Genomic DNA, 18,020 nt, shown 5'->3' with positions numbered 1-18,020 from the left:
AAATGTACGGACGGACATCGGTGTGCGTTCGGATGTGCTTTTTCAGCATGCTCGGTTTCTTACAGCGGATGCCACACTCTCCACATATGTACTTGCCCCTGCCGCGACCTCTCACATAAACATACTCCTCATTGGACTTATACCTAAAAGAGAGAGAGAGAGAGGAGAAAGAAAGAGTAAAATAAGAGATCTTTTTTTAATCACAAATGGCTGCTGTTTCACTGTGTGGTACAATGTGCACAAACACCTAAGTTCTTCATTGATCATCCGTAGTGAAACTTAAATTTAACTGATTTAAATTGAATTGCATGTTAAAGCTGCATTAATAGATTTGTTTGGCCACTTGGGTGCAACGGAACAAGCTGAAAACAGAGCATTAACTTTCAGTTAATTTTCACCTTATAAAGTTGGTACGCTGAACATCTTAGCAAACAGTTACCTATTTATACATCCAGCAGTTATAGAGCAACATTGACATGACTACCCTTTATATCGGCAAATTAGACTTGTAGCCACTAGCAATCCAACCATCTATCTTTAACACTTTACATTAATGCTCTTAAATACTTTACTTCCGTCACTTTTGTCATGTATTTATGTTTTATTATTATGTATTTTATCCCTCTCGTAGTACTTGCTTAGGCACTGTACTGATGACATTTGGCACTAAATTGTTTTTGTATACTTCTATCATTTTTGTAATGTACTTATGTATTATAATTTATTGTATTTCTCTTGCAGTACTTGTTGAAGCACTGCACTGACGATGTGGGGCACTAATTAGTTATAATGCTCAGGGGCCACGGACGAAAATGAGCTATTTAGTGTTGATTAATGTGCATTGTCTCAGGTAAATAAATAAAATAAAATAAAATAGATTAGGATTCATTTAGAGTCATGTGTCTGGCCATCTGGCAAATTTAACTTTAATTTTTAGCGTTACTTTGGTCTCCACCAACTCCTTACAAAATATGTCTCTTGAGCATCACTGCTAAATGCTTCACCATGTTCACCAGCTAGTTTGCCTGTGGGTAGTATACAGTGGCTTTACCGAGCCATTACATTACAGTCATTTGACCTATTCTTCTTATGAAAATATGATTAGTGCAGCTTTAATAATAATGTGTGGATGTGGGTCTGTGAGAGGCACAAATACATGCACACATGTGCGCACAAAACACACACACACACACACACACACACACACACACACACACAGAAACAAGACTTTCTTTATGGAGGCGGGTTGGGGAAGCCCCACCAAAACCCCAGCAGCAGTGAGTCCCTTGGCTGTTCCCTCCACTACACCCTGGGCACACAGAGAATACCAGCTATTCTGCTGCGATCGTGTGGCCCTGCCAACAACAGCAGCAGCTAAAGAGAGGGAAGGGAAGCCTGGCTATGGCCCACAACCTAAAATAGACTCTATAAATAAAAATCAAGCAACATATTTAGGTCTAGTGTATAAAAACATTGTTTATACACGATTGTGATGTTTACCTAAATCCTATTTGTGGACACAGAGGACCGCAGACATTTCATATCTGAATGAATTGTCCTCTATGAAAAACTCCATCTGCTCTCGCTCCTCATGAAGAGATGTACAATCCATTCTGAATTGTAAATATCCAAAGTGGGTTGAATGTGTTTAATTACAGGATGTGCAGCACATCTACAAGAACCCAGGCTGTGAATGCTCTCTGTTGTATAACAGAACCAGCAAATCATAACAAATTGTTACACAACTGTAGAATATTCTCAACAGTGGCATTATGTTGTGTTCATTCAGGAGCTGGCTACTGTTTACTGGCATGTATTTTTTGCCACTGCTAAAAATATCCACCCACATCTCAGGAAAAACAAGGCAGAAGTTGCATTTCACACATAGAGCATTAAATCAGCAGCACGTCTCTCGATAAACTCCAACGAAAACCTGCCCCTGCTTGTACTGCAGCTTTTTGGCTGCCATTGCAGACTTGCGGAGAGAATACCTCTTTCAACAGGGGTGTGACTGATTGATAAGGCGATTGAATTTCAAAGTAGCAATAACTGAATAACAGTAAAAAGGCAATACTGCAGATACTGAAGCATACTTTGATCACTATTGGGTCAGAAAGGACATAGCTAATCCTGATGAACTCGGCTCACCAGTGTGGTTAAAGTGTTATGACACATCTGCAACGTTAACTTACACTATGGAAATCAATAAGCATGTCTTTGAGAATCCAGAAGGACACAGTTTAGCTTGTGTTCACTAAGAGGGATTAAAGCTGAGTTTTACTGCCACCAAGAAGGAACATCTATGCTTGCTTAATTGCTAAGACGTGTTATTGAGGAGAAAGCTGCCTTGATCCAATATCTGTTTCTTTAGCTGTGTGATACTAATAAACTGGATCAGGATGCAATCGTGCAAGTCAGTGGAACATAAATAAAGCTGCGTGGTGCACATTTATAAAAAAAATAAAAATAAAGCATTGGTTGTTCTCCGGAATACAATAAGTGGCACACAGTCATGATTTCAAAGTGTTGACAAAAGGGAGACAGGGATAATGAATCTAAAATATCTGCGTGAATGACTGTGCTTATTTGTATGCATTGAGAAAAATACGGTGGGACATCAAGGGGTGCAGTTACACCGAGAGGGGAGGTTTGGAGGTAATGAATAAGATATAGGTAAGTAAAAGTGGAAGAGATGCCAGAGTGGCACAGGCAGCATGAATAGACGGAGTAAGGTGGTATGATGGTGACAGAAGATGGGAAGAAGGGAGAAAGCTGGAGGCTGTTTATGGATGAAAATGCGATTCCTGAGAGTGTGTAATGTGTGCCTGCGAATGATAAAGACGGGTAATTAGTGCCTTATCTACTGTTAAGCAGACAACTCACACTCAAATGTGTGCACATTAACACAAAACACAGGCCTCAGCGTGCAAGTGTTGATATACACATGCACACACGTGCAAAAACCACTCCTTAAATATATCTGTAAAATATTATCCATCCCCATCAAAAGGAAAACCCGTGTGTTCTGAAATCCTCATTAAGTGGGAACCTCTAATCCACTACTCCATATTCCTCTTTTGCTACTCTCTCTTTTATTCTAATCTATTTCTACCATTGCTTCAGTGTGAACAGATCTACACAGAAACAGCTGCTGGGGGAATGTTCAGCTCACCAGTAAACATGGGAGAGAAAAGAGACTGCACTGGAAAAACAGAATCACTCAGACATTTATAGAAAGCACAAATATGTGAATGTGTGAATGAAGTGTATAGACGCCTACAGCTTTAAAGACAGACACATGCACACATTGCACACAAACATGACAATCATGAGCATCATACTGATTGCTTGCAGATTGCTTCATACTAGTCCTCTGTGTCTTCTCAGTAACTTATGTAACTGTAAAAAGGAGTATTAATGAGAGTCTGTTGTAGACAACCTTTTCCCCTTCTCACACACACACACACACACACACAGACGGCTATCTCTTCAAATTAACACTTCTAAAACACGACATTCATGCCAGCAGTAAGAGGAAAAAGCTTGGCTGCAGGTACAAATGAAGTCCCTGCGGGTGCCACTGCCTCCCATCTGTTACTGTAATTCTCTATGCAATCTTGTCAGCTCTCCATAGTTGCTGTTTTGCTGTCATTAGGCGTTGGTTTGTGACAGATTACTTGTGTAATGAGGCACCGCCATTATTCGCAAATATTGAATTCTGAAATAAAAGATGTGCATTTTAACAGTCTCCTGTGGTTCTTACCCGCCTTCAAAGATGCGAACACGAGAAGCCTCGCTCTGTTTGGAGGTAGAGGGTCCTTCCTCTTCTCTCATCTCTTTATTCTCCTCCTGTTCATGCTGCTGCTGATCCTTTACTTTTGTGAGGGTGACGGGTGGGGTGGCATGTACCTACACTCAAGACACACATAGAAAAATTCAAAACAACTTAAAATAAAATGTTAACTGGTTTATTGTTAAAAGAGTACTCCAGGCTCATGATGGACAGTTAAAACAAAAAAGAAAAGAAACAACATTGATGCGACCGAACCAGAGATTCCTTGTCCTTCCTTGTCAAGACCAGTGGTGGAAAAACAGTATGATATTCTATAGACGTTTATGGTCTCTTTAACACAGTGGTCAACATTAACTTTTAAGTACAGTAAATGTATATTATGGTTATGTTTACCTCTGACACACGTGGGGTTCTGCTACTGGCAGGGGCCAATTTGCTTTTGGCAGGAGTCGGGGCCATGGCCATGGTGTACGTCTCTGAGCTGTGCTTCTGTTTGGAGCACAGTAGAGACAACGCCACCTTAGTGCTTAGGCCCGGCAAGTTGGGGTTGTGAGCACTGACGCTCCAGGTAGAATAGACTGAGGTGTGTGGGTCCCTCAGGGCAGATGGGTTGGGTTTGACATAGTTCAGGTAGCACCAGTTGACTGAGGTGGAGGTGTGGAGACTGGCGTATGAAGGGGTGCTTGGTATTTCAACCCCCTCTTCCACAACAGGCACCTCTACCTTTTTTTTACTTGTCATCTCAGTTGACTCCTTCTCCTCCTCCTTCTTTTCCTCCCTATTATGTTTCCTTGGTACTTGTTCCTGCTCTTCTTCCACTTTCACAGTTGCAGCCTCTAGCCTTTCTGGTTGTTTTTTCTCTCCCTCTTCCAGTTTTCTCCCAGTGGCTTTACTTTCTTCTTCCTGTCTTACCTTCTGTTCTCCATCCTCCTCCTCCTCTCCTGCCTTATGTGGCTCCCCCTCCTCTTCCTCTTTAACCCTTTTCTGGTGACGTTTGGCCTCTGTACTGAGCTCCAGACTGGCTGCAGGAGAAAGCATGCGTTTACTTCCTCCAGCCCCCAGTGGACCGTATCCCTCTCCAGATCCTGAGGCCAGCTCCGCAGGCAGAGATAGGGGAAGAAGGCTCTTGATGTCTGGGTAGGGGACTTTCAAGTAGGACCTTTGCAGCTTGTCCCGCTCCACCTGGCCCATGATGACCATAGCTGTGCAAGAAATGGGTTCCTGTGAGCGAGTGGAGGCCAGGATCTGGGACAGGGTAGTATACATGGCACTAGCATAGGTAGGTATATACGTCTGGAGTCGCACTGGGACAACAAGGGAGACTACTGGTGTAAGCTGTGCCAGGCATGTGGCGATGACCGGCCGTGGGTGGTGGTAGGATATTACAAGGGATTGATGGGTAAGGGCAGACGACATGGAAGAGATGGAGGCTCTGCTCTCTGTAGTGGGAGGAGTATGTGCAGTAAGTCTTGGAGGAAAAGGCAAGTACAGAGCCTGTCTAGCTCTAGTCCTGGAAGAGAACTGGAGAGGAACTAGATCAGGAAGCTGGTGGAATGGTATACCCAACCGTTCTGCCACGTGGACCTGTGCTGGATGTATCTGTATAGGTGGAGGTCCTGTCTGTGAATGTAAGAAGGCTCTGTGGATGATTTGGGTGGACAGTACATCAGTGATGCCTGTGGTGACAGGGAGTAGCTGGGAGAATGACCCTGTGGAAAACACTTGCTGGACTCCGGGATGCAAAGGGAGCACATCCTGAGAGGATGGGAAGATTTGTGGCTGTGACAGCTGCAAGGTTTTCCCCGTGGCTTCCAGGCTGAACTGGGAGCTTGCCTCAGTTGAGTAGAGAGGAGGATGGATGGAGCGGGAAGGCCCAGGCTTTGGACTCTCTGCTCTGGACAACTGACTCATGCTGGCCCCCTCCTCCTGCTCAGGTTCTCCTAAGGTGGCATGCTTCACAAGGAGACACTTTCTCCTTTCTTTCCAGGAGGATGCAGGCTGCTGTGGGGACAGGGACCCATAGTCAAAGGACTTACTTCTGGTCTCTGAGATCTGCTCTGTTTGTTGGGGGCTGGTTGGGGCCTGCTCTGAGGCTGAGCGCCTCATCTCTTTGTGGCTTTGGTGGTGTTGGTGGGAAGTGGATGGCACCATCAACATCTGGGAGCTTTGGCTACTGGAGGCCCGGGCGGCAGGCTCTGACCTTGCTGTGTCCTCAAAAGAAGCAGAAAGGCTTGAAGTGTGGGAGATGTTGCTCTCTTGACTGGGGCTGCGAGGCAGAGACACAGACTCAAAGCTAGACTCCCCAGAGGACTGGGCTGCTTCTGCCAGGCGGAGTCTCTTCTTCTTTGGTGGCAGCTTCTCCGCTGGGAGCTGGGCCAGAGTCTGGCTACGCTGAGGCCACTGGAACTCCTCCACTCTCTCTGCCTCCTAGGATAGACAAATAGTTTTGTAATTTAACATTCTGTGTAATATGAAGGACATGGACTGCTCACCAGCTAAAGAGTTTACATAGGAAGCTGGAATTAAAGAAGAATTTAAATCAAAAGCAAAACAGCCTTAAATCAATGCATGTTTCACATTTATTTAACATGAAACATGCAATGTACGAAGGCCCTTATTTTAGAGGGGAGCTAGATGAAATAGGTAAACAAAAGCAAGGCAGTCCAATTGAATAAAAGGTACAAACATGTATAGCCAAATGCTACTTTAAATAATTATGGACCTTGGATGAGGATGCTGTCACTGGTGGTGACACAGATGGCATGTCAGCATCAGGCTCCACAGTAACAAGGATCTCTGGCACTTGGATGTTTGGCTGGCGGATGAGGCGAGATGTGGAGGGTGATGGTTTTGGCTCGGTCTGTTGTGTTTGCTGACTCTCTCTGAGGTCTGGTTCCTGACTTTCCATGCATATACTCTCCTGCTTCTCAAAAGAGCTTGTGTGTTGGATGACAGACACACCCTTCCTGTCCTGCTGCTGCTGTTGTTTTGGCTCAGTCTGCAAAGAAACACCTTGAAACAAGCAAAATAAACAACAAATTAGCTACCATCATATGATATTGGTATACTGTATATCTTTTCTTTAGCTATTCAGGTTTAATGAGGATGAAAAAGAAAAGAAATGTATATCTCACAGAAGATAATGTTGCTTCTGCAAGGATACATAAACAAACCTGAGAGGCCCTGGCTGTGCTCTGGTCTACTTGGCACAGGAATGAGGCCTGCAGAGCTGCCTGACATGGCTACATATCCAGGGCTAGGAGGATCCTCCTCCAGACTTTCCTCTTTCCTCCTTTTTCTCACAGCCATGGCCAGTGCTCGAAACTTATAGTGCATCATCATCTGGGGACGATCCTCTCTACCCGTTTTACTCACATCCCCGCTCTCCTGTTCTAGTGTTTGCTGCCCTGGGCATATGCCTCGGTGGGCCTCGTAGCCTTCACTGTGTTGGAAGTGACCCCCACATGCATCACATTCAAACAGACTAGGACTCCTTTGCTGTTGTTGTTGCTGCGGCTGCCTGGCTAGTTCAGTGCCTCTGGCTGAGGAGGAGGAAGTGGGACCGGCCTCCTCCAGCATTAACTCTGCTCCCAGTGGAACTTCTATGGCAGGCTGGCGCCTCAGCATACGCTGGGCATGGCCAACCCTCATCTCTGCTACCACGGCTTGCTGCTCATCGAATGACTGGCAGAGACGGTAACCTCTGGGAGACATGGTGCCAGAGGTAGAGGGCTCTCCTTGGTTCGTAGATGATGGCATTGAGTGGCTTCTAAGCAGAGGCACTGCTGACAGCTCCTGTGAACCTGATGGATCTGCCTCAGGATTGTGCAGGTGCCTCAAACCACTGGGGCCAGGGGCTTCTCCTTTGGGTCAAATGTGTAGGGATCTTTAGTGGTGGTAAATTTGGGTGACTCCATGCTGCTCTTTCTGGACAGAGAGGAGCGTCGTGGTTTTACGCTGTCAATCTCACTGGTGTCTACAACGGCTTCATTGATTGTGATGAGCTTGGTAATGTGTTCTATGACTTGGGTTTTGGGTACAGCAAAGGGAATGCTCTTGTCCTCCATTCCTGAGGATGAGGAAAGTGAAGAATGAGGCTGCTGCTGATGGGGACTGCGCTGCTGCCCTCCCAGCCTTCCATATTTCCCTAGAATAATTTCTGCGTATGTTTTAGCACTGGCACTGGGAGTGCTAACTTGGCACAGGTCAGTGCTGCCTGAGCCGGAGAAGTAGCCAGACTCTGTGCTGCCCTTACTGCCAGGGCCCAGAGAAGAAGATGAGGTGGAGAGGGAGGAAGAAGGCGGGTCATCTGGAGAAGCCAGTGGTCCCCGTTTCCTTTCACTAAGCCTAAGTGCCAGCCTTTGTTTGACAGCCTGGGAGTCTTCCGGCCTCTGGCTCTCCTCTGAGACTCCCAGCAGCTCCTTACCAACTTTCCTCTGCTGGCCCAACATCTCCTTGGAGGAGGATTTTCTGTGTTGGCCCGTTTCTTCTTCAGACTCAGTGCTTTCTCCTTCTGTGTGTTCCTCAGGGTCTTCTCCGATGCCACTGCCCTCTGGTCCACTCAAACTGGGCTCATCGCGACTAGCCAGGCCTGCTTTAATGCGATGGGCATGGGACTTGCGGTGCTTGTACAGGTTGCTCTTGGTCTTGAAAGAAAAGCCACAGGGGGCACAAGGGTAGGGTCTTTCTCCTGTATGGGAGCGAATATGTTTCTGAAGAACGCTTGGCTTGGCACACGGACGGCCACAGTAAGTGCACACATATTTCCCTGGTTTTGGGGGTTTCTTCTCCCCTTTTCTGGGTGAGCTGACCCCTTCTCCGCCCTCTTGGCTGGACTGAGATGGGACCCCATGACCATGCTCACCCCGGGTGGAAGAAGTAGAGGGGAGAGATGAGGTTGATGAGGAACTGGAGATAAGAAGCTGCCTCCTGAGGGACCTGGGGTGTCTGAATGCTGCCATACTACTGCTTGCTGCTGCTGTAACCGAAGCAGAAGGTCAGTGCGTTTGGGTTGACGATTTTGCAGGCGACCCAAGGCTCTGTGTACAGGACGAGTATTAGGAGGCTGCTGGGGCTGCTGAGGTGGACAAGATCCTAGTGAGGATTCAGCTGTCACATGCTGCTGCTCTTGCCTTCCAGAGCGGTCCCCATCAGCCGGACGGCTGGGCTCAGCCTCCATAGAGTGGGGAGGAGGCCTCAAAGACACACAAGGAAGGGCTCTCTGAGCCTCATGGGGCTAACAGCATGGCAGCAGAGAGGTCAGAGGCAGTGGAACATCAACAGGGTGAGATGTAAATCACAACGGAGGGCCTTTTTCAGTGTGGGCCAAAAGTTATTCAAGAGGACCAAATTAGGCATCATTAAAAGGTGCCCTGGAGCTGCATGGATGCAGGTAAACATGGATCATCTCTCTGTACAAAATAGCTTTGCTTATGTTGAGCCTCAGCCATTCTAACAGCCCTCTCAAGGTCTTTGCTGCATCTCCTTTGTTAGTTGCCAAGGGCGTTAGCCGTTCAGCTTCTGAATGGGTCTAAAAAACACAGAAAAAGACAAGGAAGGACTGAGTTACAAAAGTGAAAACATATTTATACATTTATTAGAATCTCTAAAAAAGGTTATGTCACAAAGGGCTATATTAAGTGCAGTATAACATTTCCAGTTTTTCTAAATACAAGTTTAAAAAAGAGTTAAATAAAGACAGGCCTCCAAAAAGCCTGCCATGCAGTCTGACAAAGAGTTACATTGGTAGAGTAAAAGGCTAAATCAGTTGTGCCCTATTATCAAAACTCCTTATTAAAAATTGCCCCCACATATCAAACCATGACAAATAGGGTTACCTTTCCTGGTGAAGTGTTGAGTGGGCTCAGTGTTGTAATGACAATATAAGGTTCTGCATCATCTGCGTTATTTGTCACATCTAGTATCTAGTAAGAATGCATGTCCACAGCTCAAATTAAAAACTCCCTTCAAGTCGAGACTTTTACTAACATTTTTCTGGCGCTATGGTTTTATTATCAAGATTGTTGTCTAATGATAAAATGTAACTCTAAGTCTGTCCTCTCTGACGGGGGCCTTGCCTGGTCACCTCTGCTGTCTATTCTGTTCCACGTTGAAAGGAATTGCCAGTGTTCACACCCCCTTGGTTACCAAATGAGTTTACCGCCATGTGACATTAGCAATGTAATTGTGAATGGTAATCATGTAATGTATTTTATACAATACTGTGTTGTACAATGTAATCATCGCAGTGGTCCCTTGTGGCTCTGTTGGTAGCACTAAGCTACTAACACTAAGGTTGTGGGTTTGAATCCCACGGAGGTCCGATAAAAATCTCATGTCTTAGAGTGGTGATTCTGAGGTTTTCTATCTGAACATATCAGGCAAAATAAATAACAATAGATGTATATTAAGCAGATTTTTCAGTGACAATTAATCAGGAACAATGAGCATATTGAGCAAACGGTATTTTAACAGTAGAGAATAAAATTGTATCTAAAGCATGTACTTTGTATGAACATGTTGTTTGTCTTTCTAGATGTTTTTTGTACTCAGTCAATGTAATTGTGAAAAAAGGTCTTTTTGATGATCTGTTGTGTTTTTTGTAGACTGGTGAAATATTACCACATACGTGTGTGAACAGTACTATAGCGACATAAAAAAATGTAAGACAGATCTTATTCATATCTGACCCATGACTGGTCTACTCTGCAGGACTCAGAGCGACTCAGAGCAGCTCAGGGCCAGCCAGGCAACATCCACAGCACAGGCACTAACAGAGGAGACCACAGTGTCAGGGCAAGGAGTCAAAACAAATGTTGGAAATATAGCCTATGCTTATCTGATCTGGCACTAAAGCTAAAGGGGGTAAATGGAGGGTTGCTGTTTTCTAGTGGCTAAAGGGACTTGACAGCAACTGGGTTTTAGCCTACGACCCTCAGCCACCAGGGTGCAGTGTTTATGAGGGTCCAGGAGTGGTTGCTTGTTATAAACTGTGAAACTTCTATCAAGATGGATCTATTGTAATATTTCCCAATTGCACACTACTACGCTGTGTTTATGAAGAGCCAAGTATAGCTGATCACGGGGACTTGAGGGTACGATATCTCCTCTTTTATCAAGATGTATGCTCTGCAATATTTCCCACTTACTACAAATCCTGCACTCCGTCTCAACTTGAGACACAGGATTCTTGTATCGCAGCCAATCAAAACACATTCTGGGAATGGATGGGGCCAATCATAACATTTTCACTGAGTAGCCATGCCCAACCGCTGACAGTCCCAGCACAGGCTCATCCAGAGTATTAATCATCGTCTTAGACAATGAGGCTACTTGCAACCCCCAGACTCTGCCAGACTCTGGAGATCAGAGCTCACTGAAGGAGCGTGCTGTATGGGTTAACCTCACAGCTGTAGATGTATTTGATGGTGTCGACAGTGTGCACCACCTCTGATGGCGAATAGCATACCAGAGAAGATAAAAAGATAGGGGGTGGGGTGTGGGACAGGAAATGCATAGATATTCTATAATATTAGAGATATGCATAGGAAGTAGGAGTAAGATGAAGTGAGACGAGGTAGGGTAGAGAGAAATGACTAAATCAGTGATCCAGTGGCTGAATAAACAGGCCCAGCAGAAGACTGCAGCTTAAGGTGCCAGCGGTGGCAAGGGAGGCGCTGACAGTTTTTTTTAATGAGCCACACTTTTGCTTTCTCCATGTGTCTAAAAAAACACAGTCAGCCGCCTTCATTAGAGCCAGTTTACAGTCGGGGGGGGGGGGGTCAGTCTTCCTCTTGGAAATAACTTGACAGATTCTCGGCTCCATCTCCACGTTCCCCCACATCTGCTAAGGGCCGATCATCTGTTTAGTGTGTGTTTCTCCAAGCAGACCAACGCTTTGATTACAGCAGACTTTTACCTTCAACACACAGCAATTAGGCAGCATAACTAACCGAGTCACCATTAAAATTCAGTTCTCTGTTTTCATTTGCCTGTCTTCCACCTTTTTTAGCTGTATAGGAAGGCTTTTGAATGTTGTGGCGGCTATACTTCTTTCTGCCTTGAGCTGGTGAGCCGGAGAGACACATTACTCTCTAGAGTTGCATGTAAGTAAGTTAGATCAGGAGGGAATGAGCTTTTAAACAAGTTATATATCAGATCCTGACTAAGGGAAGAGAGTTGTTCTTCACACACTTGAACTTAAAAAAAAATATTTGATGATAATAAAAACAGCAGATAAAAGACGTGGAGCAACCAAGTGGATAAAGATGGATAAAAAGTGAGTTTGTCTGGATGTGAAGAAGAAGAAGAAGGATGCTGCTGTGCATAGAAAAAAAAACACTTGCACAAAGAGCAAGATAAATTGTCTTCCTCAATCCCTCTGTAATAATTGTCTTTCTTCATGTAGTTGTGTTATCAGAGTGTAAGTTTAATGATCTCTGGCATAGTGGTTGATGCAGCCCTTAAACAGGGCGATTAGAAGGTTTTTAGGTTGGGGAGAGCATTGCTTACATTATTCATGGCAGTCTAGACTGCCAGCTCTGAGCGGGGAAACACACAGTCAGGGCTTTGCCAGGAAGATGAGGGAAAGGAATGCCAGTCCAGCCTACATTAAGCTGAAACACACACACACACACCCTACAATGCACATACAGTGTACAGTATTACTCTCACCAGAGCAATACCCACTAACACACAGCAGTCCTAAATCCAATCTGACACGTCTGACCAGCAAATCAGCTGCAGTGCCCTGAGGTGACCTACTCTGGTTCCACTCAGCCAATCCTCCTGCTGTTTGACGAGGGGGTTTCCTTTCTCATCATCCCCATTCCACAGAGATGACTTGTTATCAACGGCGCCATCACAGTTTAATGCAGTGTGAGCTTACACAGTAAATGCACCAATAGAAATCAGTTGCTCATAGGTGAAACATATATTATAATGGTAAGACCTCTGCTAAAACACACAGGTTCTGTAAATTTGTCTAAACTTATTGATGAGGGTGGGGCAAGGGCGTCGTTTACTCTATTTTTAGGCAGAGGTGTGAGCAGGAAGCCACTGATGCAGCTGTTCTACTGTGCTGTTTTCTTTTGATAGGAGACGTCAAATCAATACCACAAAGCTAATATTAGTAGCAGTTACAAAACAGCAAACTCTGAATACATGAGCATTTTATCCAACCCCTCCCGGTTTTCCACTTCCATCTTGACCCATTGTATGATAATTCACGGAACAGTCTCTTGGCGTATGCCACGATTTGTTGTGTGAACTAGTTTCTGGTGTCTGTGCCTAAAATGTGATTAACGACTGGTCCACAGAGAGAAGAGACGAGAATGAGTGAGGAATGTGTGCAGAGATGTGTGTATGTGTGTGTGTGTACATGCAAACGGGCTTTGTCAGCAGAAACAGGCACTGACGCTGGTACCCAAGGGAGCCCTGACACACGGAAGAGCTCACACTCCATATCCTTCACACACACGCGCACACACACACACACACACACACACACACACACACACACACACACACACACACACACACACACACACACACACAGCCTCCTTCCATCATCGCTGCTGTGTCTATTAAGTCCAGCAGTTATACTTCTTAATCCCATTAAACAAACATTTAGCTCAACTCCTTCTCAATAAGTAGCGCAGGAGCTTTGCAGCCGTTCGTACAGTTAAAACTTCATTCTCACGCACAGGAGAGTACGGCCGACAGAGGTTGCGTTCCTCATCAATACCTAGACACATTCATGCAGCTGGTAATGATGGATACAAATACGGGCTACAGATAGAAAAGATAAACCCACTTAAGTGCTTTTTTAAAAATCTACTGTTATACCCCCCCAACACACAAACACACACATCTCTCGCTTACTGGCAGTAGCCTGGTGCAGGTTCCCATGGAAACCAGCCTACTCTGAGCAACGGCAGATGGAGAGGGAGCTGGAGGTCTAAATTTATCTCCCAGCATCCTTTCTCACTACATACGCACACTGGCAGCAGGAAGTGAGAAGGGGAAATGCTTGGCCTCCACATGCATTGACAAGCTGGCATGACCCTTGACATCTAACCCCCCTTTGAGTGTTGACGGTTTGATGTCACAGCACATGAATACATACAGTACTGCCTGCGACGGCTTGAACCACAGCAGTCAAAATCTCAATGAAGCAACACCACATTTGATACTGTACAAGAGGCTCTGCAGCATTCCCTAAGTATAAGGTAAATGGAAGGTTACGTCATTCCCCTGCCACCACCTCCACCACCACAAACAGAGCTGTCAATCAAAGTCAAGCCCCAAATCCTAGACAGTTACACCATCCAATCACGGAACCACAAGAAGACAAAAGTTTGGTTGGATAGTAAATAACTGGAGAAGACAGAACCAGACGCCAGATAGAGTATAAAACCTCAGAGGCCGAGACTCAAACTCACCCAGGGATATCACTGCTGTCAGTAGAAGCTGAGTGCGAAGGAGGACGCCGTCTGAAAAAACACCACATACCAGAGCGCTCACTCACTCTCTCTCAGCTCTGTGCAGGACACATCAGGATCGCTGTTCCTCTGAGGCGAGAGGGTGTAGAGAAGGATTTCACAGGGCTTTGATAAGACTGGCAGTTCACAACCATCGCAGTGTTCACTTTGATTAAACACAAGCCAGTGAACTGCGGGTCAATACCAGCCTTTAAATCAAACATGAGTGGCATGGCAGAGCAAGGTAATGCACACCTCGTCGTCAGAAAAAAAGGTTGCGCTGAGAGTTTTAATAATACCCCTGGCAGCAGAAAATCTATGCCTTTTGTGACATAATCAGCTGTAGAAACAAACTGACCACAACTTGGACTAAATTGCAGGTTACTGGGTTTTTCCATTTTGTTATTTGCGGCCAGGACATTCACGGATGGAAATCATCTTTTTGGAGTCACTTTGTTTGTCAGTTTTAATTATATGGTCCAAAAATTGTCTCAGGGGGCTTTACCTCTGATAGGAGAGGAGCTCTATCCTTAGACCTTCGATTGATTGGGATAAGAAACAAGTTCCATAAATGCAGGAAAAAGGGAGAAACACCAGGCAAAATCGAAAGAGGAGGGGTCCTTCTTCTAGAACAGACATTCAATAGTAATTCTTGTCCCACAAAGCAGACTCTATCCAACTTAAATTAAATCTGCAAATTTGAATACTTGTATCATAATGTCCATTTAGTTCAGGGACACCCTTTGACGTGCTAAAACACTTAAAACACCTCAGGCATGTTGTCCTTAAACTGGTGGAGTCTTTGACATTCACATAAGAGACAAACTTAAATCCTTTAATTTACAAAACACTCCTCTAAGTGCTAAGGTGCCAGATTATAAGGACCAAATGACAGATTTGCAATTATTAACAATACCATGTGAACACAAGTCCACACGACTGGAACAGCTGCAACAACTAAATAACTCATTTGCCATAGCTGACGAGTAAAGTAATAATAGGGAGGGATAGAGAAAGGGGAAAAGACTGAGGAGGGAGAGGAAGATAGAGAGACTAAGACAGAGAGTGCGGGAGTTGGTTGCAGAGAGAGAGAGAGAGAGAGAGAGAGAGAGAGAGAGAGAGAGAGAGAGAGAGAGAGAGAGAGAGAGATCAGACAGAGTTTAGATTACCTGACAGAGCAGTCTGGTCTTCCCCCTCAGAGACGCTTCACAGGCACTGTGAGACAAGCAGGGAGAGCCAGAGAGTGAGAGCGGATATGACTGTTTGAGTGGGTGTGTTGCAGAGAGCGGGAGAGGGAGAGAGAGAGAGGCTGGGGGTGATGCAAATAAAAAGAGTGATGGAGAGAGAAGGAGAGAGGAAGAACTAAATGAATGTTTCCACTGTACAAATGGGAGGGGAGGAGGAAGATGCGGTAGCAGGAAGAAACTAAAAGCGATGCATATTCCCGTATTCCCGAGTAACATCCCAAAAAAATCACCATGGTCTCTGAAACCACAGCAATAGACACATTTCTTATTGTTAATGCAGCCAAAGTGCACGGCAAACCAGGGCAGTGAAAACAAAAACACGCACCTACAGATTCATGAACATCTGCTGCTGATTCTTCAACTCTCACATATTCAGCAACGATGACACACTGCCAACAGATAGGATTACAAACACTGGGGCTTTCCCCTGGAACGCAGAACCCCGGAGGCGATTCCTTGCAATTATCACCTCCTTATCAGCAAAGTTATCTCATTGTAGCGGTGTGGGAAGGATAAAAAAATTCAGCTACCTTCTTCCTAAGTGACAAACCCTCTGCCTCCACGAACATGTCTCGTTTACATAAATCTTCCAGTTCCAGCCAGAGTGCCACTGTGCTGCATCTGTAAATTAATTCCAGAATGGCATCCATTCAAGCAAGCCCCCGCATTACGCAGAACCCAGGCTAGGCCTATCAGCAGTGCAACACGAGAGAGAGGGAGAGAAACAGAAAGAGAAAGAGAGAATTGAGAATGAACGGAGGCCCTGCTGTTCCATAGAGCTTTGCCTCATTGGCAGAGCACAGGAAGTGTGAGTCACACACTCTAAAATAAACACACTCACACAACGACGAGCCGGCACACAGAACGAGCGGATGGCCAGGCTACTGATCAGAAGGCAGGCACTGGGAACATGGATCTTCACAGGCCGGCAACACATGGTCGCCTGGTGGGACTCACAGCCAGATGACGGGATGAGTCAAAAGGAAGAGATGTTTCTCTCCTTCTCTAATTCCTTGATTATGTTTCTTTTTTGATTTTCTTTTCAACATCATCTACCTCACACCTGCTCGTTTGCTCTCGTTATCAAAACTCTCATTTTTGTTAGCCTCTCCTCTTCTCCTGTGCTTGTCCACATGCCCCCCTACTCTTTCTCGTCTGCTCTGTGTTTCCTTTTATTTTATTTGGTTTCAGTCAATAGGAGTGTTGTTCAGGACTTGGTGATTACCCCTGGCTCCGTGCGGCTGCTGGCTGACTGCTGTAGGGACTGTGCTGGCCTGATGCTGGGCTACTCTCACAGGCTGCTGGCCGAGGCACTGTATTGTGTCTGCCTGAATGTGCTCATTGTCACTCTTTACAGCACACACCTTCTATACTGTACTTCCCAGTGAGGGATCTTCACCCATCCGTCATCCCTTTGTCCTCTGTTCCTCAGACTGAGGGTTGTGACGGGAAGGTGGAGGGGGGGCAGAGGCCTGGGAACAAAACTGCCACTGTGGCGATGATTGACAGGAAAGTTGCTCTACACAGACGTAACGATTAACAAGGCCGGGGAGTGGGCTGCAGACACACTGTCTGGTTAGGCGCTAGAGAGAGCAAGGAGGTATTACGTTCAACAACCCGTCAAAATGGGAAGTGCAACGATTGTGAAGGTGTACAAACGAGCTTTCATGATGCTATAATAAATGGTAGCCATATGCTACCTACTGGTCCCAAATGTCAGGCTCACATTATGCAAAGTTGTTACAGTAAATGAAAACAAGAGCTCCCCTGTGGTATGGTCACATGAAGCAATTTCACGTATACGACACACACCTACCTATTCAATATAATGTAGAGGCAGGCAAACATCAGGCTTTATAAGAAACTTCATGTTGTTCTGGAGCAGCCACAGACTATAATTTAGACCAAATAAGTGGTTTGCACATTTACAGGCAACCATACAAATGACATATTTTTGGACTTTCACCCCATGAACTGCAGACACAGGCAGTTAAACTGGCAACTTTGGGAGTATTCAGAAAGGGTCCTCTCTGTTCTGAGGGCAGATTATTTCAGATGTGTGGTCTTCCAGTAAACTGACCCCCCTCTGTCCATATGACTGTGGTATTATAATAGAAACAAAATCCATTTAAGAGGGAGCCCACCTAGTGTATAAAAGCCACTGTATAAAAGCCACTGTGGCTCGGCAATGCTCCACCTGTTTGCATTTCTTTGGAAAAGAACTGGGGGAAAAGAAGAAGTCCATCAACCCAAATAGAGTCTTTTGGGAACAGCATGTCAAACCACTAAATCCAGTCGTTACTTGGGTAAATGTAGCTGTGTCATCACTTCCCTCTCACTCTCCACTTGAAATTGTAACTACATAAAACTTAAATACATCTTATTTGACATAAGGTTTAACATCAGCACTTTTCTCCCAAGGTACAGCTACAACATATTCAGTTTGATAAATGACCATGAGATGCGGATCATCTGATGATGGTCTTGACCGGATGGCAC

At 45.3% G+C, this 18,020-nt stretch overlaps 1 protein-coding gene across 1 annotated transcript in view; it reads right to left on the bottom strand.

Moving 5' to 3' along the window:
• The window catches only part of LOC119897814 (transcription factor HIVEP3), an 18,398-nt gene extending 2,880 nt beyond the window's left edge, over nt 1-15,518 (bottom strand). Inside the window, 8 exon segments of the mRNA XM_038711794.1 lie at nt 1-143; nt 3,764-3,909; nt 4,187-6,220; nt 6,516-6,805; nt 6,967-7,662; nt 7,665-8,709; nt 8,712-9,323; nt 15,444-15,518. The exon segment at nt 1-143 is cut by the window's left edge and continues 33 nt beyond it. Of these exon segments, the coding sequence (XP_038567722.1) occupies nt 1-143; nt 3,764-3,909; nt 4,187-6,220; nt 6,516-6,805; nt 6,967-7,662; nt 7,665-8,709; nt 8,712-8,972 (4,615 nt within the window). The 5' untranslated portion in view covers nt 8,973-9,323; nt 15,444-15,518.
• Between the last annotated feature and the right edge of the window lie 2,502 nt (nt 15,519-18,020).

The sequence above is a fragment of the Micropterus salmoides genome, unplaced genomic scaffold, assembly GCF_014851395.1.
Source record: "Micropterus salmoides isolate LMB-PRFRI ecotype aquatic unplaced genomic scaffold, ASM1485139v1 Ms_hic_scaffold_11, whole genome shotgun sequence".
NCBI classification, from domain to species: domain Eukaryota; kingdom Metazoa; phylum Chordata; class Actinopteri; order Centrarchiformes; family Centrarchidae; genus Micropterus; species Micropterus salmoides.
This window is presented reverse-complemented; position numbering and strand designations above follow the sequence as displayed.